Source organism: Denticeps clupeoides, chromosome 15 (assembly GCF_900700375.1).
Source record: "Denticeps clupeoides chromosome 15, fDenClu1.1, whole genome shotgun sequence".
Lineage (NCBI taxonomy): Eukaryota > Metazoa > Chordata > Actinopteri > Clupeiformes > Denticipitidae > Denticeps > Denticeps clupeoides.
The window spans coordinates 6,502,470-6,530,469 of NC_041721.1; the positions used below are offsets into that span (position 1 = coordinate 6,502,470).

Genomic DNA, 28,000 nt, shown 5'->3' on the forward strand with positions numbered 1-28,000 from the left:
ACCAACAACAAAAAGCACGCTGCAGAAGACATAAAAAAGGCTTTGGTTCCGGCGACAGGAGATACAGTCAGTCTGCGTTTCTCTCCGGTTTCGGGGTGTTTTGGGGCCTCAATTGACTCCCTCACTTCGGGACGCGACCTGAGGTAAATAGGGACCTAAAGGGGCTCATATCGAACCAAACCAGATCTAGGCCTCTCCAAACGTGTTGTAGACTCCACAAAATGTCGGAGCTGATAACATATTAATGGGTTTATTTGAATTTGGCAGTGCTTAAAAAAATTATTTAAAAGACATAGTGTATTTTAGTGAAGGCATTAGATTATAAATTATAATTGCACAGACACTATAGAAGGGAGAACTGAAAGTAAGAACGTTGTATTCCAAGTCTAGGCCCCGTTCTCAGTTCTCCCAGTTATCTGTTGATTCCTCCGTTTGAGGGCCACGAGTTGAAGAACGATGCTGTGCAGCGGCCCTCGACCGATGCGTTGGTATCGTACGGCTTTTCTGCTGAGCTCACACTGCTCTCAAATATTACCGCCTTCATTTAAAAACAGGCAAGGCTAACTAAGGCCGGGCCTAAGTGGGAACGATTTAGCCAGATTGAGAAACACCGCGCTAAAAGGAAGAAGATTAAGATTCATGGATGAAAAAAAACACACACCAACACGTCCTCAATTTGCCAGACTGTTAAAAGATATAAAAGACCCAACAACATGATTCAAGTAAACGAGGTATCCAAAAGGATATAGTCTTCTCCTTTTTTTATTTTTACATTTTTATGAACTCAGCAGCATTAAAAGACCAAACAATGCATCATTTTACACATCTGGGGCGACACTTCCCCAAATATTAATGTGGCGATAAATCATCATCAAGTACCATTGGTCAAGTCATCGCATTGGGTTATGACACCTATGCCATGAGACCAGTGTGTGAAATAATAATGATCCATTTCCACCTTTCGTCACCATGTTATTAACACTCGCCACCACCGATGCTGTGAAGGACGTCACACCCACAATTTTCCCTTTGTTCAGAGATGGAGGTGGCCGCACACACGCTCCCTAATACATTAAACCGTTCACTCTTAGAATATGTTTAGCTTGCATGGGGGATGAACGTTTGAAGGTCAGCTGCGTATCATTATTATAAGGCATCTATTGTCTACGACTGCCACTGAATCGTATGTGGAACTTGTCTAACGCGCGATTAATAGGTCCTTCACAGATGGACCGAGTCGTCTTCACATAGTCACATAATCACCACACTCCCAGCAGTTACTGAGGGCAGGACTCCAATGCCTGGAAGGACGCTGGGTGTGGCTGAGCACTTTCATCTGGACTGAGTTGATCGGAGGGCTCCAGACCTGTGTGAGGGAGGCAGAAACTAGCAGAAGGGTTGTGTAGCACCAGACACTAGCATGATATGTTAGAGGGGACACCAATAAACTGGGTGGAACCAAAGTCAGCTAAATCCTCAAGACTAAGCATTATAGCTTCTCGATGTGGGTAGTTGTTGGTCCGATCACCCTCTTTACTTGCAACCAACAAAGGTTCACTGAATATCATGATCCTGTTTACAGAGTAATCTCTCAAAGGACTGGCAACCTGAAAAAAAGGAACCTACGCATCCGTATATATCTACAAATCTACACACAACTAGGTTCAGCACTCTTCATTCTTATTGGGGAGAGAGCCACGAGCCTCAGCTAGTGCAGCCTCGGCTCGATTCAAGGAGTCTTGACATTCTGCGCCGTTAACGGACACACGACAGGTGCACACAGGGAGGAAAAGAAAAGAAAAACAGATGGAAACCCACGATGTGGAATCAGAAATATGTTCAAAACACATAATTAAGACTCTTAAGACTCACTCTTTGTGCATTAACGTAATGAAACGCCTACTAATGCAACACACAACGTAAAACACACACAGAACAGGGACATCGGCATTCGCAAGTCTTTACAAAACATTCAAGCACGCAAATTTAAGCGTGAGACCTGAAAATCGCAACTACAATACAAACAGGAGGGGGAGGGGGTACCGGACACACTTTTTTTTTTTTTTTTTTTGCTTGTTTTCTGTTAAATACAATTCAGTGCAGTGCAAAGTCTCGCGTAAGACATTCCTCTGTTAAAATGACATTCAGGCTAAACCCTGCCCCCTGTAATCCCAGGCGAAATCGGCACAAACACCCAGGGGGTCCAAGGGTGGAATGTGCTCCTCCCTAAACTAAGGACCTCTTGTCACGGTGCGACAGGAGCAGCTGGATCCCCCTTGAATCGAGAGTTTTATTGTTTGCAAACTGCAACATGTTAAAAAGAAATTAAGAAAGTGAAGTTTTTGCAGGGAGTCGCAGAGGGCATCAGCGCCGCTCCCCAAAGAGTTGCAGTGCGGCGTAAAGAGCCTCCATCACTCAGGCTTCCCGATGCTGCGCCCGTCTGAGCCCAGACCCTGTCCTGCTGCCCGCTGTGGTCGGTGCCACCCCCTGGCAGTCTGCTCTGCACTGTGGGCATTAGCTGTTACCACTCCCAGAGGAGAGTTTCAAATTCTTCATGTGGTGCAGCAACGAATCCTTCTCCATGTGGGCCTCGGCCAGGGCCATCTTTGCTCTGGACAGCTCCTGTTTCAGGCATTCGTTCTCCTCAACCAGCATCTGCAGAGGAGGGTACATTTCAGATTTCAGTTCACTTTAAAAGACTCTGACACATCTTTTCATCTGTGGTTAAACTTTTACTCACCTTTTCTCTGACAGAGGGGGCGGAGGTGGTCGGAGACACGGGTAATGTCTGAGTGGACTTCTGCTCACAGGGCCTGCCCACAGGAAGCTCTGGGACAGAGCTCAGCTTGTTCAGCTTACTGTCAATCAACATGGCTGGCTTTGGAGACACCGTCTCTTCTTTTTGATCTGCAGAACCAACTGGACAGAGATAAGGACAGAGTCTAGATTGTCAGTGTGCAAGTGTCCACGTCCAAGACACAGTGAGAGAGAGAGAGAGTGCATGAGAGACACTCACGTCCGATGTTGAAGGACCCATCGTCCCGGCGGTGGATGAGCAGGCTGTCAATATGCAGGGCCATGGGAGTGGGATCCGGATCTGAAGCACTGTCACGGGGTCCATCATCCTGTGGTGAAAACAGTTTCAGGTACTTTTATTTTTTTACAGTGAACATTTTAAACTGCTCTCTGCTTGCATGCAGCAGCACTGAACAAAATTCCTCCAACAAACGACTGTAATTCATAACAGACTCCACATTCCTTCGTGTGTCTGCAACTGAATCATTAAAATATGAAACATGCAGGTCAGGGATTTGTCTGTATGCCGTTCTGTTTGTACCTTTAAGTTGACATGTATGTCTCTGATGTTAATCTCCATAGGCAGGACCTGCGATGCAGAGTCATCCTCTAGGAAGTGGCCTAGGTTCCTGAGCGTGGACATGAGAAAGTCTGCACTGAGTGCATGCAGACGACACTGCAGGAAGCCATTGTGCTCAGACAGAGGCGAATGAGCGGCGGCACTCGGGCCGCTCTCCAGTCGAACCTTAACCTCAGGACCAGATGCACCAGTCCCAGAATTCACCACAGGACCAGATCCTGAGAGACAAAAAAAGAGAGAGCAGTCATTATGTTTCTGTCTGAAGCTGTAATTCAACACCAATGCAGTCAGTCTTACGATGTGATAAAATTAAGGAATCCAGTTCCCTTTACCTCAGTCCTTACCCATTAGACACTGAACACTAAAAGCTACTAGCAGTATTAATCTTGAGTTCACTTAGCTGCTGTCATACAGGAAGAAAGGAAGCAGTGAGCGCTGCATGTTTCTTTTTAAATTTGCACTATGAACAATTTATTATTCAGCTTTGTTTATTTGCCATAATAAAGAAATGACATTTCAGTGACTCAAAGTCATTGTAAGGCACCATCATGGCTCAGTTCTCCCACAAGGTCTCCTACTTAGTTAATTTTTTATGCCAGGTCTACTCAGAACCCAGAATAAAAGCTAACTAAGTGGAAAACAAACAATTGCACAGAAAGTGAAGCTCCAATTTGCTTTATCTTGCAAGTCGTGTGCAGCCACAAACACACACCAAGGTCAAAATGATAAACTATTTCAGCTTCACTGATAATAATTATGGTTACTGCACCCATTCCCAAACTGTGCGCATATGTTGCAGTTGTCACATAATGTTTACACCTATAAAAGAAACGGTAGTGTTTTGATCATGATTTTTTTATTCTTTGATGGCCAACAGCACTATCGGAGACCCACGAGAACCCCCTCCTGTAACAAACAACAAACACTCTCCTCAGAGAGAGACCGCCAGTTTCACAAAGAGCAGTTCTGCAAAACCCAAAAATTGCTGTAAATCACGGGCACGGGTGGAGAGAAAAGGAGAATGACATGGGGTCAGGGATTAACAGAGGAAAGGGCTGGGGTATTTGTGTGTGTGTGTGTGTGTGTGTGTGTGTCCTATTGCAGGGGGCAGCAGGCTGTGAAAAGCCACTACTGCAGCAGACATAGAAAGGAAAGCAAAGAAACTGTTGTAATTTGTGGTGTGACCCCTACCCAGCTGGATTTAATGGAGCCTACATGAGAGCCCAATGCTTGATTAGTGCCAGTACACCCCCATTACCCCACTGTGAGAGAGAGTGAGAGTGAATATAAAGTGGTGTGGGGTGGGGTGACATTAGGAATTTCAAATACATCGCAGCAAGCTTTCTGTGCACTTTATTTTGTACGACTATAGTAGCACACAGCAAACATATCCTCAACCACAGACAAACATTTCACCTAATTTCCACTGAGTTCATCTTTCAACATGAACAGATATCAGCCTGTTGAAATGCACTCCAAAAACGTGACATGCAAACCACTGCATTTCACTGCATTCTGCACACATCCACAGCCATTACCAACACAAACTGATACCTTGGCAGTCTTCAACAGTGGGTACTGCTGATGAACAGATGAAGCCTGCATTGGAAAGTAAAGGCTTTACCTTCACAACGGTACATCAAGCCATTTGTCCCTTTTACATACTTGAGATCATTCTGCAAGATTTACCAATGTGTTGTTTTGAATGCTTCAAGACCTTAGGTTTTTTTTCCAAAACAACTGCTATCAATGATATGAAAGAAGAATGTATTAGAACCAGCAGAGCTTATAGCAAAGACAACTGTGGCGGATTCTCAAGAAAGAGGACTGAATGTCCTCTGCTCTGAAGACTATTCAACTTTTGGACATAGACTTCATCTATACAAGCTCCGTCAACAGTCCATCACACAGGCAGAGAATGGAGGGGTTTCAACTCTTACCCAAGCTGCGGTTGCTAAGATACTGTCGCAAGCTGACATTGCCAAGTTGACTGGGTCGGACCTGGCCCACGTCCAGAGCCACAGCTGTATTCTCGCCCCGTATGTCCAGTGACCCGCAGACAGAATGGACTTTCAATACCAGCACAGACACCTGGACAGTGACAGGAACCACATAGAATATTCAAAATTGGTTCCCGTTAAACAGTAACATAAAAATATATGTAGTTAAATGCACTTGGTGGGAAAGAGAAAAAGAGGAAACATTTGTTTCAGAAGACTGGGCCAAGTTCAGTTGCTCTTGAATTCTAAAGCTAATGTGGTCCAGGTATTTATGAAATGGACTTGTTAGCGTGTGCTGAACCTTAAAGTAGCCATCATTGAGTCAATTTAAACTAGTCAATGGAGTGCCACAAGGGTCTGTACCTGGACCACTGCCATTGTGCTAACTACCTTATGAATATACAAAAGTTGGACATTAAAAAAGCAAAACAAGCTTGGCCCAATATTTTCTAGGGAATGGCGCTTTTTGGTTAATTTCAGATCAGTATTCAAACATGTCTGACAGAATAGGGTTATTGTAATGCTTTGTCCACTGAAAACTGCATCACATCTTTTAACAGTTTCCAGTGCACAGTACAAAATTGTGAATCACAATTTAATCCATTTTTGAATAAGGCTCGAACATAACAAAATGTGGAAAAGGACAAGCGAAAGAATACTTTCCAGATTAGGGAAAAAAAAAATTTTTTTTGTTCAGTGTAGCTCAATGTTCACGGTTTTGTGTTACTGTAATTGTATTAATAGTGAGAGAGACATCTCATCTCTTTCACCCCTTGTCCAAAGTTACCAGGTCTTTGGTGGGCTCATCAATGCTCTGGGAGGCAGCACTGACTGCATCTGGTGACATGGCTCCATCGGCATAAGGCACCAACACCTCGCTGGCACTCTCAGTGGCACTCTGCTCACTCAGCCCATCTTTGAAACCGGACAGTGACACATCATCTGGGTGCACACACACACACACACACACACACACACACACACACATCAAACCACATAAACTGATGTCATCAAATACAGTACTGATTCCTAGATATCTGTTCATATGTGGTGACCATCCAACGCAGTTTGGAAAACAGAGGCTGCATTCAGGGTTCAGCAAACAATAAGAAAAAGGCTTGGCGTGATGATCAAATTGTTGTGTCCATTTTTTGTTTTGGTGCATAATCCTTTATTACGATGCTTTACATATTTTAAAAGGGGAATTGTACAGGTTACACACGTCCCAGAATAGTTTTACATGGCTTACTAAAAACAAGATGCATCTTTATGATGTAAGATGTCCCTGTGCTAACACAGAATACAGCTAACACGATGTCAACATACTGACACCTGCTGGACAAGTGCACAAGAGAGTAATTAAGCACAAAGGTGGATTGTACAGTTGTGGCCAAAAGGTCTGAGAACGACACAATAAAAATAAAATTAGAAGCAGCAAACTGTGAAAAACAGTATTTTTGTCAATCTCAAAACTTTTGGCCATGACTGTATATGAATAATGGAGTTTACTGAGACAAAGACAAATTAATATATAAGAAGACAAGTTAACAGAATACTTACCTCTTTCCAACAAGCTGTATGCATCACAGTCCTCCAACAGATAGCTGTCAATAGAGATGTTGTCCAGAGACTGGAGAGAGGGACTCTTCTTCATGTTCTTAAAGGACACTGCAAAATTGGTCTGCGAACGGTCCCTCATCAGACGGCCACTAAAATACAAAACATTTAAAATTGAAACACTGACACTTAAAAAACAGAAAATGAATCAGTGCAACTAGGTACACATATTGTTTAGAACTTGTCATGTATAGACAAAACCATAAAAAATGTGAATAACATTCTGCCATCCAACAATGTTCTACAAAACACAGAGAGCCAGAGTGAAATGGAGATCTCCACACCATTATTACCATCACAGAATCACATCCACGGAACACACACACACACACAGATAGACCACATGTACACAATCCTAGTCTTACATGTTGGAAATGGAATATAGAGAGGTGGACCTGCTGTTTGTAGAGCTCAGGAGGTCAGAAACCACTGATAAACTGCCTTTCCTTCAGAGAAATACACATATGCACACAGGGCATAGAAAAATATGGCATCATCAAGTATACCAACTCATACATTCACACACACTACCAACACATGTTCATCAGTTAATGAACAAATTTAATGGCTGCTAATGATGACCACCCAAAGTTGTTAGTTGTGCCGTAATAAACTAAAATGCACTAATAGAGCAAGTTAGCATTTTCACCTTAATTAACCAAAAAATTGTCATGGACGTAGATTAACTTTATGTTGGATTCAATAGTCAATTTGGTGGCAGACATGATAGCAGACACTGCATTGCCCACTGTGAATATCCAGTGACAACTGGACGCAAGACACAGTTTTTGGGGAAAAAAAACTCTATTGTCATTCAAACATGTTGTCACAGCAGTAAAAGCTGTATTAAAATAATTAGTTAATGAAAAAATAACCTTGTGTCAGAAATTATTATACAACAGCAAAAAGGGTATTAAAAAAAATCTTTCTTCAAGACACAAATAACTAGCAAGCAATCGTTTTCTATTTATTTATTTAAATTCTGAAGAAGTACTAGGCCTAATGTTAGCAAATTTGTCCCACTGGCACTTTACCTGGACATAGACTGAGGGAGTCTGTTTCCACCACTTCTGTCTTTCGTTTCGCTCCCCTCCCTCGAGAGAGGGTCTGTCAGAGGATCCGTGTGTACCACTGCAAAGTCGCCTGGGCGGTTTTTAGAGTCACCTAAGTCCCTCTCTAATTCAGGAGTCCCCTGTCCTGTGTCCTTCTTTTCCTCTGAGCTGGATCGCTCATCTATAGATACCTTCCTTCCAGTAGATGAAGTAGGTTTGGATGGTGGTGGAGGAGGAAGAAGGGGGGCATGGTCCAGAGTATGTCCTGTCCCATCCAAACTTCCCATACAAAGCAGCTGGTCCACAGGACACATCTCTGCACCAGTCCTTTCAACAAGTGGGCCAGGGGGATTCTCAGGATGGGCTCCGCCCTCTCTTCCTGCCTCTATAGTCCCATGGCTGTCAGATGGGGACAGGTCTGAGCCCATGGGGCTCGAGGTGGGGGCGGTGCCATCAGGCACAGGTTTCAGAAGCAGAGCCACCTCTGCACTCTTCACCAGGATGCCCACACAGGCGCTGAAGGGCTCCGTCCGGTGGCTGGTGCTGGTGCGCTGGGTGGACCGATCGCCAGCTGGCTGCTGGAGGTCCTGCTGCAGGGTCAGCTGCAGCTCCTTCATGCAGTGCTGCAGCCGCAGGAGGAAGACGTACTGCAGGTGGGTCATCTGAACACTCAGGTGCTTCTGTACATGAACCAAAATCTAGAGAAGAAAAAGAAAATAAAGACTTAATGAAGCAGAAAAAAGCATGAACAGTGTTTCAGAATGATGTCATGGCCACTGGATCTCTGTGAGGCTGTAAGATCACAGCAATTACTCCAACTTGATTATTATCCAGCTAAACCAATAATTTAATTAAAATAAACTATTCTAATATTTACTGTCCCTCATGTAATTATGTTAGTCAAAAATTACATAAGGGAAACAATCTTGTGGGATGATCCAGGACCTACCAAAAGTAGAAAAGCAGTGAACAGAGGTCGTGCTGCTTCTGATAGAAAGGTGTCAGAACACACAGTGCATCATAGTTCGTTGTGATTGTGTGGATTGTATGTATCTGCAGACCAGCCAGGACATACATTAGACCTGGACCACGGCGCAATGGAAGAAGGTGCTCTGAGGAATCATGTAGAATTAGGTTTTGTGTGTGTTGCTTATCTAGGGCACCAGAATTAATCCTGGGTCCTACTTCTATGTGAATGTTACTAAAGTATTCCTCTCATTTAGCAGAAGACACTGCCACATAACAAAAAGGTTTAAAAAGGGGTGGTAGTAGCCTAGTGGGTAACACACTCGCCTATGAACCAGAAGACTCAGGTTCAAATCCTACTTACTACCATTGTGTCCCTGAGCAAGACACTTAACCCTAAGTTGCTCCAGGGGGACTGTCCCCTGAAACTACTGATTGTAAGTCGCTCTGGATAAGGGCGTCTGATAAATGCCGTAAATGTAAATGTAAATGTTTAAAGGCTTTAGGAACTCAACGTGTGAAGAAATGACTTGTCCATAACAAAGTGAATGCCCTACGCATTGCGCTTTGGTGCCTTCAAAGCACAAAAAAAAAAATGTATATGGAAACTGCTCCTGTACAGATTCAGCTCCAGGGTAAAGATCGCATTCAGCAAGGTAACTGAAGCACTGCATTATGGGATCTGTAGTTTTTGTGTTATCAGCCCTATATATTGCCAGGCCGCAATAATAGATCTGTATAAAGTGATCTTGCAGAATGTGACCCGCGGGCCGTGACACCCCTGACATAAAGGATCTGCTATTGACTGCTTGGTGCCATATACCACAGCATACCTACCTGTGGAATCCATGCCTCCATGAGTCTGAGCTGTTTTACAAGCAACAGGGGCACCTACTCTATATAATTTGTGTGTGTGGATATGAGTTGTACACATGTCAGAAACAGCAAAATAAAAGCAATAACACACTTCATAAAAAATTTAAAAAATAAATGACCTGTACATCTGGATGCTCTCCAGAGGAGGGTACAGAGGAAGACGAGGAGGAGGGTGAAGGGCCCAAGCTCCCCAGACTGTCCAGAGAGCATGGCTTATGTAAGCCGTTGTTCGGTGCGTTACCAAGCGACGCCTCAGTGCTGTAGTACTCCTTTAGCAGCTTCTTCCTCTGCAGACGGGCAGCTGCGGTTGCGTCGGCGGACTCGCTGCGCTGCAGCGTTGTCGACACGCCGCCAGTGACCCGGTGCCGGTGCTGGAGGTGGCGGGCGGGCTGGCACATCCACAGCGTGAGGGGGAAGGAGTCGACAAATGGGATCGGACGACCACGGCCACTGCTCATGCCTTCATAGTCCACCCAAAACTGGGAGAAGTGCAGCGCCCACAGGTCAGAGGCTGCTGGCATTTTAAGGGCATCGGCAGTCAGCGAGGCAGGCACTAAGCCGCGGTACACATCATGCAGGTGTGTGTCCTGCTCGTAGGCATGCCGCTGGAATACGGCGTGCAGCACGGGAAAAGAGTCCTTGTCCCTGGGGAAGGAGGTGGTGGACGGGAAGCTGAAGAAGGCCTCCTCTTGGAAAGCGCTGAGGAGGGACTCCAGGCTGGAGCGAGAGCAGCCCGGTGAATGGCGGGTGTTGGTGGCCACCATTTCTGACATCTGCACCGAAATGCTGCGGGGAAGGTCCGCGTGGGCCGCGCCCTCCTGAGCTGGCTCAGCAGGGATGACCAGCTAAAACACAAGTACACAAACGCAAGAAATTAAAGACTCAAATCAAAAACCACACAGGGGTTTTTGCTCCTTAAAAGTTCACACAACACTCCAAATCAAAGTCACCTTCAGCATGAGTCCGTCCACCCTGATGTCAACGTGCTCGTCGGGCTTCTGGGAGTCGTCAAGTTTGTAGAGCTCCATGAACTGTTCCAGGCTTTGCTTGAGGTCCAAAGCAAACAGGTTCAGCCACACCAGGCTGCGTGGGTCAAGGACCAGCTGCAGAGCATTCAGCTGCACATACAGGTTGGGACAAGGGACTAGAGAGAGAAACAGAGGAATATATATAAAAAAAACATGCAGAAGAATATATAAAGAGATAAATGATGATAATAGTTTTTACAGTTATTGCCAATCACCACTGTTACCACTGTTTCTTGGCATAGTGTGTGTGTGTGTGTGTGTGTGTGTGTGTGTGTGTGTGTGTGTGTGTGTGTCGTGCAGGAGGGGAAAACCCTCAGCAGTGAAGTTCTTTGAATGGGCTTTAGATTCAGTGTAGGCCTTTGTTTATGGGCTTCAGGGTGGTTGAAATTAGCCAGTTAATTTTTCACCCTTGTTCTTCATTAATTTTTCCTATTGCCCGGTATGCTGTGACACACTGGGTGATTAATAAATTGCAATGCGCACCTCATGGCAACCCCTCATTTAAAAGGTAAAATTTTATTTTTTAATTTTTTTGCAAGAGCCACACAACGGGAAATGCTTGTCACATACTGGGGGAGTCTTTGCCATCGGGGTAGTAGTATTCTGTGAGCTCTGCGTGGATGGCAGGCATCTCCTGAGGCAGGTAGAGTGATTTCTTATTGCAGGATATCATAGTCTTGGGACTGGAGCGCCGCTGGTCTGCAGTGGAGACCTCAAGACACACAGGGGGGAGAGAAAGAACATGTGATGATTGTCTGTGTAAAAATTATTCTGAATATTACAGCATCTAATACAGTATAAAAAAAATTATAGTGTGCATTTACATGTCTGTGTAGGTGTTTGTGTGATCAAATAGAGATAGAGAGCATGAGGAGGTGTGTGTTTGTGAGTGTATGCGAAATTCCCTTGCCTGGTAAATGCTGAAATCGGCCATGCGGAGAACAAATGAGCTGGATATGAGCTGTGCCCGTGGGGAGGAAGGAGGTGAGAATGTAGTGCTGGAGCTTGTGGAGATCTTCCCTGTGAGTGAGACACAAACACTCAGTCATCACCTCATTGTGAAGTATCACATCACACCAGCTATGTGTGTTTTCTCCGGGTCAAATCTCCAAATGTAGTATCTGAATAAAAAGTGAAGTGATTGTCACATGTGATACATAGCAGTACACACAGTGAAATTTGTCCTCTGCATTTAACCCATCACCCTGAGTGAGCAGTGGCCATGACAGGCGCCCGGGGAGCAGTGTGTGGGGACGGTGCTTTGCTCAGTGGCACCTCAGTGGCACCATGGCAGATCGGGATTCGAACCGGCAACCTTCTGATTACCGCTTCCTTAACCGCTAGGCCACCACTGCCCGCTAGGCCACCATTGCTTATTGCAATGCTGCAATAAGCCCTTTCTTCATAGCCCTCATAGATACCCACACTTACAGAGAACCATGGATAAGTATAATTTATACTCCGATACTTCAAATACAGATTTGACTCAGAGGGGTGTGTGTGTGTGAGTGAGTGTGTGTGTGTGTGTGTCTTTAAAATAAAAATAAAAATACACCCCAAACACACACTAGAGAGCTACCTGACTCCAGGCACCAACAACAGTGCCTATCCAACGCCTGGTACCCACCACCAACACCCTCAGCCTCGGCGTCCATCTCACTAACCCCTACGCATGCATCTCGCTCCCCTGAGAGGGTGCACTGAGACACTGGGGACAGAAAATATGCACCATGGCCTATAAAATCACCACCAGACCTGAAACACCTACACAAGAATGCTCAGGTATGCTTGGTGAACCATTTGAACATTGATGTTATTTTATCTGTGAGAATGACACAACCTGTAATCATTTTACTCTCACTCTCTAATCTTTGTGTCATGGAAACAATGTTCTGACTATTTTATTTTTATGCTAATGAAGAAGCCCTGGACCCCCAGATGGGTAGCCAGGGCCAGAACTATGCCGAGAAATCACTGCTGAATGGCCATGCTTTCCCTACAGAACCTCACATCAATTGCAGTACTACACTGTCCCAAGGCACACATCATTCAAACTTAAGGGACATTTAGAAATTGCCTTTTCCATAAAAAAACAATTGTTTTGTCATTTAAAATAAACTCAGTTCAATGTTGTAAATGACTGTAGCTGGTAATGAATTGAAATTTAGAGAGGGACATTGTCCTCAACAATTTGTCTTAAGTGTCAATGGAATGCTGTGTTCATTAATACAAGTCTGTTAAATGCTTCATTTATTGTTAGAAAGACCCCTTGCAATGATATTAGAATGGTTTCACTGTTTTAGAGAAGTAATAAAACAGGTCTTTTTTGACTAAATGAGCATCTGGTACATCAGAAAATCAGGGTTTGACTACATCAGTATGTCTACCTTTGTCATCCATATAAATATTTTGAAATGATTGCTTTTTTAAACTCATTTAATTTTTATGTTTTCATGTAAACAAAGAACATTAATAGTAATAAATAGTAATTAATAATCATAAATAGTAGTGTTAGTGCTTATCACTAAATGTAATTTTTGTAGTTCCTTTATTGAATAATGCAATCGTCGATGCTTCACACCACGTACCTGGTGGTGTTCTCAAAACATGGAACATTAAATCTTAAACACTACAAGGTTAAAAATGAACGAAACCACCAAAACAGAATTGAATTATATGAGAAAACCCTAAACTGAGGTGTGATGTTATGGAGATGGAGATAGAGAGAGAGTGTACCATGCGTTGGGGAGCTCTGTGATTGGGCCGATATGCTCTGGTGGTCTTTCACCGCAGACCTCAGCATATCCACACTGGAGCGAAACTCCTCCAGCAGACTGCGGGCCCAGCCTTCACGAGACTTAGTGGCCTCACTGTAGTGCATCCAATGAAGACAATTCTCTCCTATAGAGTCAAAAGGGTCAGTAAGCAGGGAAACAGAATAGTGGTATGACTAAATAAACAACTTAATGTCAGTGAATGGCATTAAAACTCAAATCAGACTGGAACTGTGTGTGCTGAGACTCTGTACAAGGACTCACCTGCTCTGTGGAAGGGGTAGTAGTCCAGTGTGATTGAGCTGAAGGAAAGCTGCATCGCTCCACCAGTGATCCTCTTATTCATCACTGCAGAGATATAACAAGAGCTGAGCTTAATTATGACTCATTATTCTGTGAGTTGTTGGTTTGAGTCTGGTTCCCAGCATTTCCTTATGTCACTCACAATAGCGAGTGACCTAATTGATGTGAGATGCATTAAGAAAAGAATGGGACCTGTAGTGCTTTCTTCACCACTGACTAGTGTTGCTAGGATACGTACAGCAATATATCGCAATATTTTATGTGGTGATATTGTATCGATACAGGGACATCAAATAGAGATATTTGTGTAAACAAATTTAATCCACAGTGTGGTGCTGTCGAGTGTTTTCTTTAGTGAAGTCAGCAGAGGTGAGAGTCAGCATGTGACTACAACCACCACTCCCGTAGATGGCACTGTACAGCTGGGTAATTTGAAGGCAGAGTGAAATCTCAAAACATGACAGACATTGTACATATCGCAATATATCATGATCATATCGTATCGTGAGCTCTTTGCCAATACACCCCTACATGCCATGGTAAATCACATATGGTTTAATGTGTTTGGTGTGGATGGGACATTTCTGAATTGTCAACATTACTGAAGGATGCCCCGCAACATTTTATGCTCGGAAGTGTTGCATAGCTTAAATATGTCCTTTCTCGGTTTGCAAATCCCATTGTATCAACTCTGAAGTTTCATTTACAATCAATTGTGCAGCTCCTCTTTCAACCAAATACCCAGACTGAATGAACACCATGAAAATGATCCTCATTCATGGGTCAAACATGTACACTAGTGCATGACAGAGAATAGAAGTGGTGCACTGGATGGAAACACAATATGTACGCTAAGTCAAAGTCAAAAACAAGAAACAAATGAACAAATAGGACACAGAGTTGGCATATTTACATGGAGTAGGCATATAAAAAAAAAAGAAAAAGAATAAAAAAAAAAAAAAACACACACACACACACACACTCTATTCTAGAAGTGGGGCATATATGTAAAATTGTTATGTGAATATAGCACTTAAGGCAATAAATAATTTTTCGCACTAAAAATGTATGTACCTCGGTCCCTGGAGTGGATGTCATCACAGATGTGTAGGTCCAGATGTGTGATCTGTAGATGATGTGAGGTCTCACATACATCATAGGCACTGAACAGTTTTGCCATGTTGGCGTTCTGGTCAGCCGATGTAGCACTCTGTTGCGCACGCGTCGGCTGGGCTGAGGGTGGCGCCGATGCACCCTAAAGGAGGACAATGAAAGATAAAGGCCAAGCGCCACACTTACATTTAATCCAATTCCAGAATTAGGTAATGATTAAAGTGTTTTCTATGGAGCAATCCCAAGAGAACATAAGCTGATCAGCCACAGAACCAACACGAGACCAAATGCCTCCAGATCTGGAGAATTTAAGCTATTGTCCATTATCCTGCCACTGCCATCAGGGTGAAGACTGCCTGCTTCAGACTGCCACTGTTTGCCTCCAGTCATCCTGCCATTCTATTATTTTGTATTGTCCGGAATGATTTCAATAAAGGACTCTCACTTTGCATGCAATGATCGCTCCAGTAGAGTGGGACAATAAACCACAAATTCAACACAGTGTTTTGAGTAAATATGCATCCAGCTGATTGTGTTGTATGTATGAATATTCCTTAGCACCTACGGGCTGTATGTAAGGAATGAGTTTAGGTGTGAGCAGATACACAGATATTTCTACTGCAGTATGATTATGAAACTCCTTTATTGCTGTTGCAATACACCATGTCACAAGTCCCAAGTACCAGAAACATGGTTTATTCCACAACACATTAGGAGAATGCCAGTGAACTCAGACCGATGGAAATTGAAAGTTTTGCAGGAAAGAGAAACAATTTGTGTTCATTAATATATATAGATTTGTTTTTATAAAAGAGACACTTGGGCCTGTGGGATATTTAGTTGGGAGACACAACGCCTGGCATGGAGACATAGAGAATGGGTGGGACGGGCAAGGCTGTCTGCAGCTCCAGTCATGAAGGAGAAAAGGAGGTCAAGAGAGCAATAAGGAAGCACACAACTAAAAAAGTGCACGTGTACACACACATACAAAGGTCTCTAAGCACAGCTCCTGTTAGGACATGACAGTTTCAACACAAAAAATGACATCACATATACATATTGATGTAATATATGTAATGATAATGATATTACATATACAAATGACATATACACAGTATATTTTATTATTTTTTGCTGTGTGCGAGTTACACTAACCTGTGAAGACTCTGAGGCCATGCTCTTGCGCTGCTGGGCAGATTTCTCCATGGCTTCACTCAGGGACTTGGCATACTGAACCATGGCCTTTAACTGGGAATCGGTCAGCACCCAGAGCAGGTCATCCAAGATAAGGATCAACTTAGAAGCCACAACATTACAGTCCTTCATCTGTTCACAGATTAAAAAAAAAAAAACAGCCGTTACTACAGCTTCCACACACCTCCTATCAAATTTTATATCCAATCACAAACTCAACCAAATATCTATCCGTAAACTAGCCCAGATAAGCCGAAAGTATTTTTGGTGTATTACATATCTGGGGTCAAATGTTTTTAAGCATCTGGATGATGCTGAAAGGATGGGTCTATGTAAATGGGCACCATATGTTTGAAACGTCACAGCATCTATAACTGCTTCCCGCAGAGATTTCTTCTGGTCTTACTCTATTCAAGGGTGGTAGTAGCCTAGCGGGTAACACACTCGCCTATGAACCAGGAGACCCAGGTTCAAATCCCACTTACTACCATTGTGTTCCTGAGCAAGACACTTAACCCTAAGTTGCTCCAGGGGGACTGTCCCTGTAACTAATGATTGTAAGTCGCTCTGGATAAGGGCGTCTGATAAATGCTGTAAATGTAAATGTATTCAACATGCCAAAGACAGAGCTATAGTCTCCTAATGCAGTCTCTGGTGTCACACAGTTGCCATTAAGTTGTCGAGGACAATGTTTCCCATTTACTGCAGAAATGAATTGCAGGTCTGTTGCTTCGTGTCGCTTGCGGCAGAGAGTTAAACATTCAGTTGGGTTAATGCAGAGTTAAGCTAGCTATGAAGCAATGATTGGCTGCAGCTCTGACCCTCAAACGACAGCCAATCAGACGGGTTATGGAGACATATCATCTAAACTCCTTCCAAATGTCTGAGGAAACATGGGCAGGTTGAGACGAGATCTTCACCTAACATGTGCACTGTCGTAAGACTGTCTGCAGTAACTTAGAGACATGCATATATTTGAAACATTTTTGTTCAAAACAAAAGGTTCAAAATAGATTAAAAAAGGGCTTCATGCCTGGTTTAAAAAAAAAAAAAAAAAAGTCTGATAATGAGACGTGAAGACATAGAATGCAATGTGTGGCTGAGGACTTTTCAGGAAAAATAAAAGAAAGTCCATCCAATAAAGACTGTCTTGTCACAAGTATTACTTCCTGCCACAGAATCCTATCTGCCAACTGCTATTCATGAGGATTCCACAAAGCATGGGCAGAACTAATGATCCAATCTTGTACAAGCTCACACACACATCTCTTTTGTAGGATTTGACAGATATTGATTGTTGCTGAATGCTGCATCCATAGGCACATTTCTGTCCATAGACACCACAATCAGCACCCTAATCATGTGGCATGTGCCTCAGCATCGGCTTATAATTACACAGTGGCACACATTTGTGCACATTAGCAGCTCTGCTGAATAAGTCTTCTAAATGACAGGTGGGCCTTCTTACCCGTCTCTTCAGCGTGACTCGGATTTTTGACTGGTTGGTGATGAGGCGGATGGGCGCGCTGAGTGTCTCGTGGCCGCCGCTCTGGATGGCGTCAGCCTCGATGCGAATCATCTGCCAGCTAACTTCCTTAAAGGTCAGGATCTGAAATGGTACAAAAACTTGACACAGTTCCCGAGGCAACACACAGATTCAGATTCTCAACGTGATTAAGTAAAAGAGGAGAGTAAAACTGTTTCATAATGTCATCAATGGATGTGCACATGTACACGTAATCAAGTGATCGTCGTTGATTATCTCGTTACAATGGCACATGGCAGTTGGAGGGATATATTCTGCAACAAGTGAACATTTTGTCGAAAGCAATTGTCAGAAGCATTAAAAATTGGCATTTTAAAGGATTTTATAACATTTCATAACATCTCCAAAGCTGTAGCTCTTTTTGCATGTTCCTGGTGTGCAGGGGTCAGGATCTACCAAATGTAGTCCAAGGGATGAAAACCAGTCTGGTGACAGGTTTGTGGGAGATCAATTGATGCATGTGTGGATTGTCGGCCTATGTTTTATTATCCAATAGAAGATCAACTACAGCTAAATTGATGAAAAGTCCAAAGGTATCAGAACGTGCATCACAGTTTGTTGTGTATGGAGGTTTGTCTTCTAAGTAGCTGCAGAACGGTCCTGCTGATTCATGTCCACCATGAGCATCAGATCTGAACCTTCCGGAAGAAGGCTTCCTAGTCTAATTGTGATTCTGCTCGTGGGAACTTCAGCACATAACACATACCTAGACACTGCTACAGACCACAGTGGAATCTACCAACAGAACAGTGCACCATGTCGGTAAATTCTCCAGATCTCAATCCGACTGAGCATCAGTGGCATGTGCTGGACAAACAAGTCTGAGCAATGGAGGAACCACTCATGGTGGTACTGCTTACATTGAAGTGCCTCCAGAGAGGAGTATTCCCACTCACCTCTCCCCGTGTGGGATCCTGTATGCGGGTGAAGCGCAGGTCGCTGGGGATCCAGCTGGTGTTGACGCTGTAGACCTGTAGCTGTGACAGCTCAAAGGAGGCGTTGAAAGCTTTTGCACTGATCCTGATCACTATGGAGTTTATGGACAGAGAGATGCCCTCCACCACCTTCTCAGCAAAGCCATACTCACTACAAACAGACGCAGAACACAGCACCACAATTCATCCTGTCCCCCATATTAGTGGAATTAATGTGTTACTCTCTCTCTCTCTGAGGAGGATGTAAGATTTAATAAATACTTACCTCTGACCTGAGGCTGTTGCTATGGGAGACGGGCCATTAGGTGGTCGAGGCTCATCACAAGTGCTCATCTCCATCTCTACTTTGTCCAGTGACTGAAAGTGAAAGACATCATGAGTTCAAAAAAAAAAAAGGTCACATAAAACATCACACATGACACTATGTATAAACATAGATACACATAAAAATACTTTCAAGACTTACAAGGGTAATGGGGTGGGTCTTTAGCTTTGTCCATGGGATCTGACGAGGGAAAGAATTCGGTTATCTCACTGGAGCATTTCATCACACTGTTTAATCAGAAAGTGTCCCTGGGAGGTCCACCGGGAAGCATGGTGCAAACAAGACAGCAGGAAGGGACTTCATAAATCAATACCACTATTTCAACACTACTAGTAGTAGCACAGCCACCAAACCATATATATTTGCCTATACAAACCATGGCTAAACCATGCGCACGGATCAACCATCAAATGAAATGAATTATGCATCTTGCAGTCTCTGTAAATTTGTGAATGATGTGCAGGCCGAACACAAATACAAATGATTATTTAATAGTTCTTATTAGCTTTGGTCAGGAATTTGAGACAGCTTTTTAGAGGTGAGAGGGCTCAGCTGGAGCTATCTGGGGTCAGAACACCAACTGTTTGTGGTCAGCGTGTTCCAATGTGACTGCCAAAATATCTGTGTGTGTGTGTGTGTGTGTGTGTGCACGTGTGTGATAGAAGTGGAGTGGGAGACATAATAATGCATATAGAATAATGTTAAGAACAATGTTAATTCAGATTTCTGGGAATTGTTCATGTAAAGTTCATGTTTGCAGCGATGGCAGTCCATTTAATCTTTATGCATTTTTGATTGGTTTTGGCCACATCGGATCATCTGAGAGGTACATTTTCCACTGCGTGTGGCAGTGAGAACAGATTTTATGCACAGCAGTTTGCGGCCCGGACGGATCTATAATGTGGGTCATCTGAGAAGCTGAATGAGTAGGGACTCCTCGGCACCAGAGTCTGAAACTGGCTGCTGATTGTCTGTGAAACGGAAACACACCCACACACTCAAACACTTACACACATACGATGCCACTGTCACAAACTGCAATAACTCAATAATCCCAACCCCAAGGGGGGTTGATACATCAGACCAGAACAGAAGACAGCAGCTGTCAACGTGAAGAGAGGAACAGCTATGGGTATCCCACGGTACGGTGTGTACCTTTTTTTTTTGGCGCCAAAGTTCCGCTATGTTTTGTATGAAAAATAAAAAATAAATAAAAAAAGAGAAGAATATGCTGGTCATTTTCTTGTGTTTTAAGCCACAGTTGGTCTGTTCACAAGCTTTTTTGATAAGACAGTTGCGCTGATGTTCTATTATCAAATTACATTTTCCTGAAGGGTTATTAAAAAGCCTTTTAAAAAAAAAAAAAAAAAAAAAAAAAAAAAAAAGCTAACATCATATAATGACTCTACTCAGTCTCAGTCAGTAGATACAACCCACTGGCGAAGAAGGTGAAGAGCGTTATTACCCGAATGGCAGCCTTGTTGCAGCCTACTCTGTTGATGGCCAGCCAGGTGGGCAGGTCCAACATGTTCTGCAGAACTTCTTCATCCAGCTCCAAGTTAGTCAGCTGACCCTCCCCTTTGAGAGTGCTCAGATTGATCTTGTCTGGGGATAGGTTCTTGGCAAACCTAAAACCAAAAGAGTGATGTGAGGCAATGCACGTGGTTAATAAGAGAGAAAGAAATTTCAAAAATTTTTCATGTCAAAATTTTGTTTCATGGTAACTTAACTATTTTTCATGTAAACTAGAAAAAAAAAAGAAAAGAGATTAAATGAAATGCAACATTCCATTCCAAAACTCAGCCACACCCACTAAACAAAAACCGCTGTTGGCAATATCAACTACAAACACTGTATTTAACACTGTACAGCTGACTTAATTATGGCAAATAAGACAAAAGTGCAGAACAGCATATAGAGATTTAGGATTTATGTTTTCACATAAGACTTGCAGTGGGAGTGGAAGGATATTTTCTAAGGGTGTTCGAAAATATCGAGTCCCAAACGCTATCTGCTTTGTGTGTCCATAATGGTCAACCTGCTCACCTCAAATTCCACTATTGCTCCAACACCTGTTAAGGTCACCAAACTTTTTGGATCCAGTGAAAAAAAAAATTCAATCAGACTGCACCCAGGAAGTGGAATGAGGTTAATTAGTTAATTAAGTTTGTTAATTATTCTCAATCAGTAGAAGAACGTTTCAGCAATCTTACTTTAACATTTGCTGTCACTGAGATCAGATTTGGATCAGGTAAACCTGATCAGGACTGTGTAAAAAGGTCTAACGGTTTACCCATTTAAACATCAAATTCATCCATAGAAATGGAATAAATAAGAAGAGGCATTACCAAACGTACAGCATTATTTTTAACTTTGTCAAAGACTTTTTTTGTAAAATCTTTTTCAAAAGCTGTGAACAATAGAGCATGATAACATATTTTCAGCAGTGTGAACCTGAACGTGTACTGGGCCACCTTTAATATTTCAGGGGGTCATGGTCCATTAATTGGTTTCCATTACAATATAATACACAGTGTATAATAAACAATATACAGTAGAGGACTCATTCACTTATTTATTGCACAGAAACACTTCCTCATGATCAATCGGCTTTACAGAAAGAAATATACAGCACGAATATACAATGTAATGTGTCCTCTGCTTTTAACCATCACCATTACTAAGCAGTGGGCAGCCATGACAGGAGCCTGGGAAGCAGTGTGTGGGGACGGTGCTTTGCTCAGTGGCACCGTGGCGGCTCGGGATTCGAACTGGCAAACGGACAGAAAATGTCCGCGTTGCATGTGAGGGAAGGCACGCAGAGGCAGAGACAAAAATGTAAGTGCAAAAATTATAAAAGATTATGTGCAGATATGCAGCAGCCTCTGCCACAGCACAAAATGGAAAAACTACCATAAGGTTCATAAAAGTAAACAAGTTTAGTCTGGATTCCTGTTGGGTCCAAAATATGGCTTCAAATATAAAGTTTACATTCAATTCAAAGTTTCCAAGTCCTAACACAAGGCTGTAGTTAAAAAGGCTTCAAAATGTAAATGACAATAAAGCCTTAATAGCTTTTAAACTGCAGTGCACGAGCATGTCGGTCTGGAGTGAGTCTTTGCTTAGTACTACTAAAATAGATATCGCATCTCATTTAACAGTTATGAATAATCACACAACCCACAGACTACGTAGCAAACATTAATGAACTAATCTGGAAGAAGTTGAGACACTACACTTCCAACCAGTAAACTAGGAACTCTAGCTGTAGTTCATTCCAGTTACGAATGAACATTGGTGGAGAAAAGTTTATGTTCCACTGACATTCTAATACATTCAGTCAATAATTTTTCATAATCGGCATCGTTTCAGCCTTAGCCCACATTAACGTCAGTGAGATGAAATGTTGCAGTGATGGGCAGGGCTATTGAATAATGCCTGCGTTTGTGTTAATTGGGCAAAACTCTTGCAGGAGAACAAACACGTCCTCTGTAAACCCCGCGCTTAACCTGCGATAATTGGAGTAATAAAGTGCTTTAAGCTATTCTTTCAGTCCTTTTCAGATATTTGGATGTGAGGATGTAGGGTAAAAGCCTGTAATGTGTGTATTATTAAGAAGAATACTTTTCTAAGCCTAAATCTTAAGCCTAAGCCACTGAGTGTAAGCAGGCATTTGTCTTGTGTGGACCCTGTCTTTACTTGGCATGTATTAGTAGCATTTACTCCCCACTAGGACAAGAATACAATCATGTATGTCCATGTGCTCACTCTCCCTCTCTCTCTCACACACAGACACACAGGACCTGGATGACCAGCTCATCTTGTTAACAGTAAATCGTACACAATTACATAACTAAGACACTCACTTTAAATAACATGAGGGCAATTAAAAGGTCAAGGCTCACACACACACACACACGCACACACACTGTGTGTAATACGTCTATGAAACTTGTAGATTAGTGATCTGCCTAAAATATGATGGTGATAAAAACAAGTACATAATTATAATACAAGAATATGTCATGGGTGATGCCTATTTGTGTAACTTCAACAAATTGTTGGATTAGAGTGGAGATTCAACCCTGAAATCCCAGAAAAATCCCAGACGGGTGGCAACCCGAAAGCATTTAGTGACGTAGTAAAGGACATAATTGGTGTCATAAAGATGACTGATTCTGCTTGATTTGCTTTTCAGAACATTTTGGAAGAAAAAATATATTTTAATTCAAAATTGCACATACATTTGCAACATTTTCTATAACCACATATCCACAGGTGTCACAGGTGTTAGAAAATATCGATACAACAATATATCACACTATTTTAAGTGGTGATATTGTACCGATACAGAAACATGTGCTTTGCTCAGTGGCACCTCGGCAGATCAGGATTCGAACCGGGGCAGCTTTCTTTACCGCTAGGCCACCACTGCCCCAGTAACCCATGACCCATGTATCGTGATTTGTATCGTATGGTGAGATCCATGCCAATGCACACCCCTAGTCGCAGGTGTCACCCACTTCTATGGGCACACACCTATAACCGGTCTGACCAAAAGCATTGTTCCTAAGGTTCCTAAATGCTCTGGGTTTCCTCTTCTGCAAAAGCAGAACACAAATGAACAGCAATGAGAGAAGGTGGAGAAAAGGAGCATTGAGTAGAAAAGCCTGAGCTGGAATGCCTTGCGTTGAGCCACAGGATCCCTCCCTGCCTCTCCTGGGAAAAACGTAGTCACGGCTGAGCGCGGTCAGGACTGAGTCAGGTTGCTTTCTCGCTCACTTCCTCCCGCACCCACACAGCCAGCCAGAAACCGAATGAAGCCTCTGGCGTGAATTATTGAATAGAGGCCACAGGGAGTGACAGAGCCTCAAAACTGAGCACGTAGTGAGGACACTAAAGCGTGCGCACACACACACACACACATAATGCCAATTAAATATTTCATTTACATTGCCATGCCAAAAAAGGAACCACGTACAAATAAGCAAAGGCCTTTGGTTAATTACTGCAGAAATTAATACAACCTGCTATCTGATCCTAAGTGATCCAGTGAACACCCTCTCATTTCTTGAACATGTCAGAAGACACACCCCATGGTTGTGGTAAAGCTGTCAGGGTGTTTCAGAAGAGTCATATTATTAGCCTGAAAACCAATACTGAATGACCACCATCGTGGATCACTTACATGTTTAATGAAGTCTAACCACTCTGGTTAATAGAGTTCTTACACACGACTGGGACTAAATCCAGTTGTGAGTGAGTCCAATCACACAAAACTTGCTTCAACTTGCGACAGAACTTTACTGGAGCAGCAAGCATCAATCCAGACATGACTTGTGCGAAATAATTAGCGAAACTGGTTTAGAAGTCAGATGAGAGATTTGTTTTTTTGGACCAGGAAACTTTTCACAATTTTTCACAATGACTTGTTTCAGTTTTGGTCAGGGACAGTCCTGCACTGCTACTGGTCAGAATCTTCTATGGAACACTGAGCATGGAACCAATACCAACTAGGTAGAATTAGTGGTGTAATGTGGTTTAATGCTATTTTATGGGTTTAATTTTCCATCAGATAAGACTGCATGGACCTACAAAAAATCATATCAGTTAGATTCTGTTAAGGACAGGATTTTTTTTATTTTATATGGTAAAACTATACTATTAGAACATCTAAATGTAAATGTATTTGAAAAGAACCCAGCAAAGTGAATATGTCATGAGTGAATATGTCATAACCACATATTCTATACTTAGGTGTACAAAATATCGCTACAGCAATATCTCACAATATTTTATGTGGTGATACTGTATCGATACAGGCACATTGAATAGCAATATTTTTGTAGACAAATTTAGATCACCGAGAGGTGCTGCATTTTGTGAGGTCAGCAGAGGTGACAGTCAGTGTGTGACTATAACCTCCACTCCTGTAGATGGCGCTGTAAAGCTAATTTGAATTATTGCTTGGCATTTCAGGCAGAGTGAAATTGCAAAACATGACAGACCGATCACAGTAGCTTGTATTTTGAAAATACTGAACTGAAGAATATATGTAGACAATATACGATTATATCACAATATATTGTGAGCATATATTGTGGGCAGTGGTGGCCTAGCGGTTAAGGAAGTGGCCTCGTAACCACTGAGAGGTGCCACTGAGATGCCACTGAGCAAAGCACCGTCCCCACACACTTCACTTTTAATGTCTTTCAATACAATCGGAACCTTGCCAATACACACCCCTAGTCGCAGGTGTCACCCACTTCAATGGGCATACACCTAAGACCAGTTAACAGTCCACCTAGCATGCATGCCTTCAGACTGAGGAAGCAGTACCCACACAAACACAGGGAGAGCACACACACACACACACACACACACACACATACATAAAGCTGGGTCTTGAATTCTAACCCCTCACTGTGCCTTTCCTGTAATCTTAAATGTAATAGTTTCGTAGTCATTACTGTTAAACATTTGTTTTTAATCCATGCCCTATGCCAGGGGTGTCAAACTCGAGATCACCACATACAGATCCACGATTACGGCCTGGCGACACAAGGCGGCAACAGCACACAGACTACAGGTCCCATAATGCAGCGCTTCAGTTGCCTTGCCGTACGCGATCTTTAAACCGCAGCTGAATCTGTGCTGGAGCGGTTCCCACATTGACGGTAAATGGGTTGTGAAGCAGCTCGAAATTCTTTTTTTCATGCTTCTGAGTCACCGTGAGCCATGAAAACTCAGTGCGTAGGGCGCTCAGTTCATCGGCAAATCGCCAGGCCCGAACAACAGATCTGTACAAAGCCATCTCGCGAGATGCAGCAGAGTTTGACACATGTGCCCTATGCAATGAGAGTCCCCTGTGGAGGATCCTGTCCAAAGCACTGCAGATATCTAAACACCTCCACAATGAAGAGGACAGATGGTTATTGACACAGCGAGTTCAGATCTCTGAAGAGTCATGTATTACTCCACTTTCTCTTTTCCCTAAACAAAAAAAAAAAAAAAAAACACACACGGGAGGAGAAGAACTGAGGCGGCCTTTCCATCGGAGGAATGTCTAGTTAATCATCTCACCCGTTTACGCAGTCCGGCGAGAGGCATTTAAGTGTCTTCGGTGTGGTTTACATGTATTTGCTGAAGCAGAAATGTCAAGGAAAGAGTTCCGGCTTGTAAATCACAGTGAAAGTGAAGTGATTGTCATTGTGATACAATGCAGCACAGCACATGGTTCACAACAAAATGTGTCCTCTGCTTTTAACCATCACCCTTGGTGAGCAGTGGGCAGCCATTCTCAAAATCACCCTGCAGTCAAAATCTAAAAACCAAAAGGACAGATTTGGTGTGGTGAAAGAGATGAACCTACATGAATCAGAAGAGCAGCTAATGAGGTCAGTGACCTTCATCTTGACCTCCAGCTGCTCCTGGTGGCAAAGAAAAAAGCGAACATTGCCGGAAGAAACGCGACACCAACCAGGTTTGTGCAACCAGCATGTCTCACATCTAAGATCTTGAATTGCTCCAGCGAAGATCCTCAGCCAAAATACTCAGGGGGGGGGGGGGATAACTGAACACTTGAAAAACAGGCTGAGCGAAGTCAGCTCCATCCTGGCAGGCTTGAGCTCCACTTCGAGGCCCTACGAGCAGCGCTGCAGCCAATCGGCAGGAAGAGGCCGCGTCATGTGACTCTACACCTGCACGCTGTCCCCAACTGTACCCCATACAGACACTGTTGCTACTATAGACAAAGGCGGACACAGAAACGTAGCCAGATGCACAATAATTTCATCTATTGGAAAACCACAAAGTCCCATGGTAACGTAATATGTCCCGCACAAATATGTCCCCCAATCTGCCTGCTTGTGCATTGTCTTTCCACGCACTCACTGCCACGGCTGGAACAAACAGGCAACTAATACGTTGGCTTTATTTGGGGGAAGGGGACGTGCTTGAGCCGTATAAGGTGTGCCGTCCTCCATTAGATGGCCATCAGAACCCTTAAACGGATGCCCGATGACCCATCCGCGTCTTTGGGACCGTAGAGGCCCACAGCACAGATCACATCTGTGATCAGATTTCCTTTCCCTTATATACACCGGCCTGGCTATTCGCAATTTATGAAGTTGCCATTTTGCAGCTGAAAGTATTACGTGGCTTTGCGCTTCATTCATTTGATTCGTCACCTCTGCACCAGCAGCGAGCGGTTTTTCTGCAGCCTTCGCCGCCTCATCGTGTTTCTCCGAGTGAAAAACGAGAAGTTCTCAAAAGCCCCTTCCCACTCCGGTTCTCTCGCATCACACGAGCCAGCAGACAACGGTAGTGCACCGGGCACGGTCGTAAACAAAGGACGCCGCGGCGACCTGGCATCACCTGCCTCCAGAAAGGACGACCTCGTTTCACTGACGTCACGCGTCTGAGGGGACAAAAGTCGCCGGGGCGCTAGCTAGTCAGGGCTAGTTAGTTAGTTGGTTGGTTAGAGGGTTAATTTACACACCTTTGAACGCTAGGTTTCACTTCATTACGTGTGTCAGGAACGTTGATGTTGAGAGCAGATTTTTATCATCATTTTCATTATTGTTGTAGTTATAGAGTCGGAGGCGTGTTAAGAGAGACCGCTGACCTGGAGAGGTGCTTCAGGATCTGCTTCTTGATCAGTCCGGCCATGGCCGCATAAATGATTTATATCCTCAGACGCGGCTCCTGTTCTCGCCGGGGTTCATTTTCACGAGCGGGGCCGTGGAGAAGGACTCGTCGCCGTCCCACGCAGACGACTGGAATGTCGTTTCGCGGCGCCCGTGCAACGTCAGCCCGCGTTACCCGCTTTCCGCTGGGATCCATGCAGAGCCCGGTCCGGACCCACCTGGAGACGCTGCGGCCTGTACTGTCAGC

The 28,000-nt window shown here is 43.5% G+C and overlaps 1 protein-coding gene across 5 annotated transcripts; it reads right to left on the reverse strand.

Annotated features, from left to right (window-relative positions):
- Positions 1-744: 744 nt before the first annotated feature.
- On the reverse strand, positions 745-27,994 carry bltp3b (bridge-like lipid transfer protein family member 3B). 5 transcript variants are annotated; one of them, XM_028955377.1, is made up of 24 exons: positions 27,732-27,994; positions 20,571-20,733; positions 19,247-19,285; positions 19,046-19,137; positions 18,742-18,931; positions 17,768-17,908; positions 16,261-16,431; positions 15,067-15,247; positions 13,954-14,037; positions 13,652-13,816; positions 11,826-11,935; positions 11,486-11,627; positions 10,838-11,031; positions 10,007-10,732; positions 8,028-8,743; positions 7,359-7,439; positions 6,937-7,085; positions 6,164-6,318; positions 5,317-5,467; positions 4,931-4,975; positions 3,338-3,594; positions 3,017-3,125; positions 2,741-2,907; positions 745-2,655 (listed from the first exon to the last, which is right to left on the reverse strand). In XM_028955377.1, the coding sequence occupies exons 1-24, from the start codon at positions 27,773-27,775 to the stop codon at positions 2,515-2,517; spliced, it is 4,413 nt and encodes a 1,470-aa protein (XP_028811210.1). In that variant the 5' UTR covers positions 27,776-27,994; the 3' UTR covers positions 745-2,514. The 5 variants fall into 5 exon arrangements, with proteins under 5 accessions (XP_028811210.1, XP_028811209.1, XP_028811212.1 ...); XM_028955376.1 differs by having other exon boundaries at positions 2,741-2,919; XM_028955379.1 differs by lacking the exon at positions 7,359-7,439 and having other exon boundaries at positions 2,741-2,919.
- Positions 27,995-28,000: the final 6 nt, after the last annotated feature.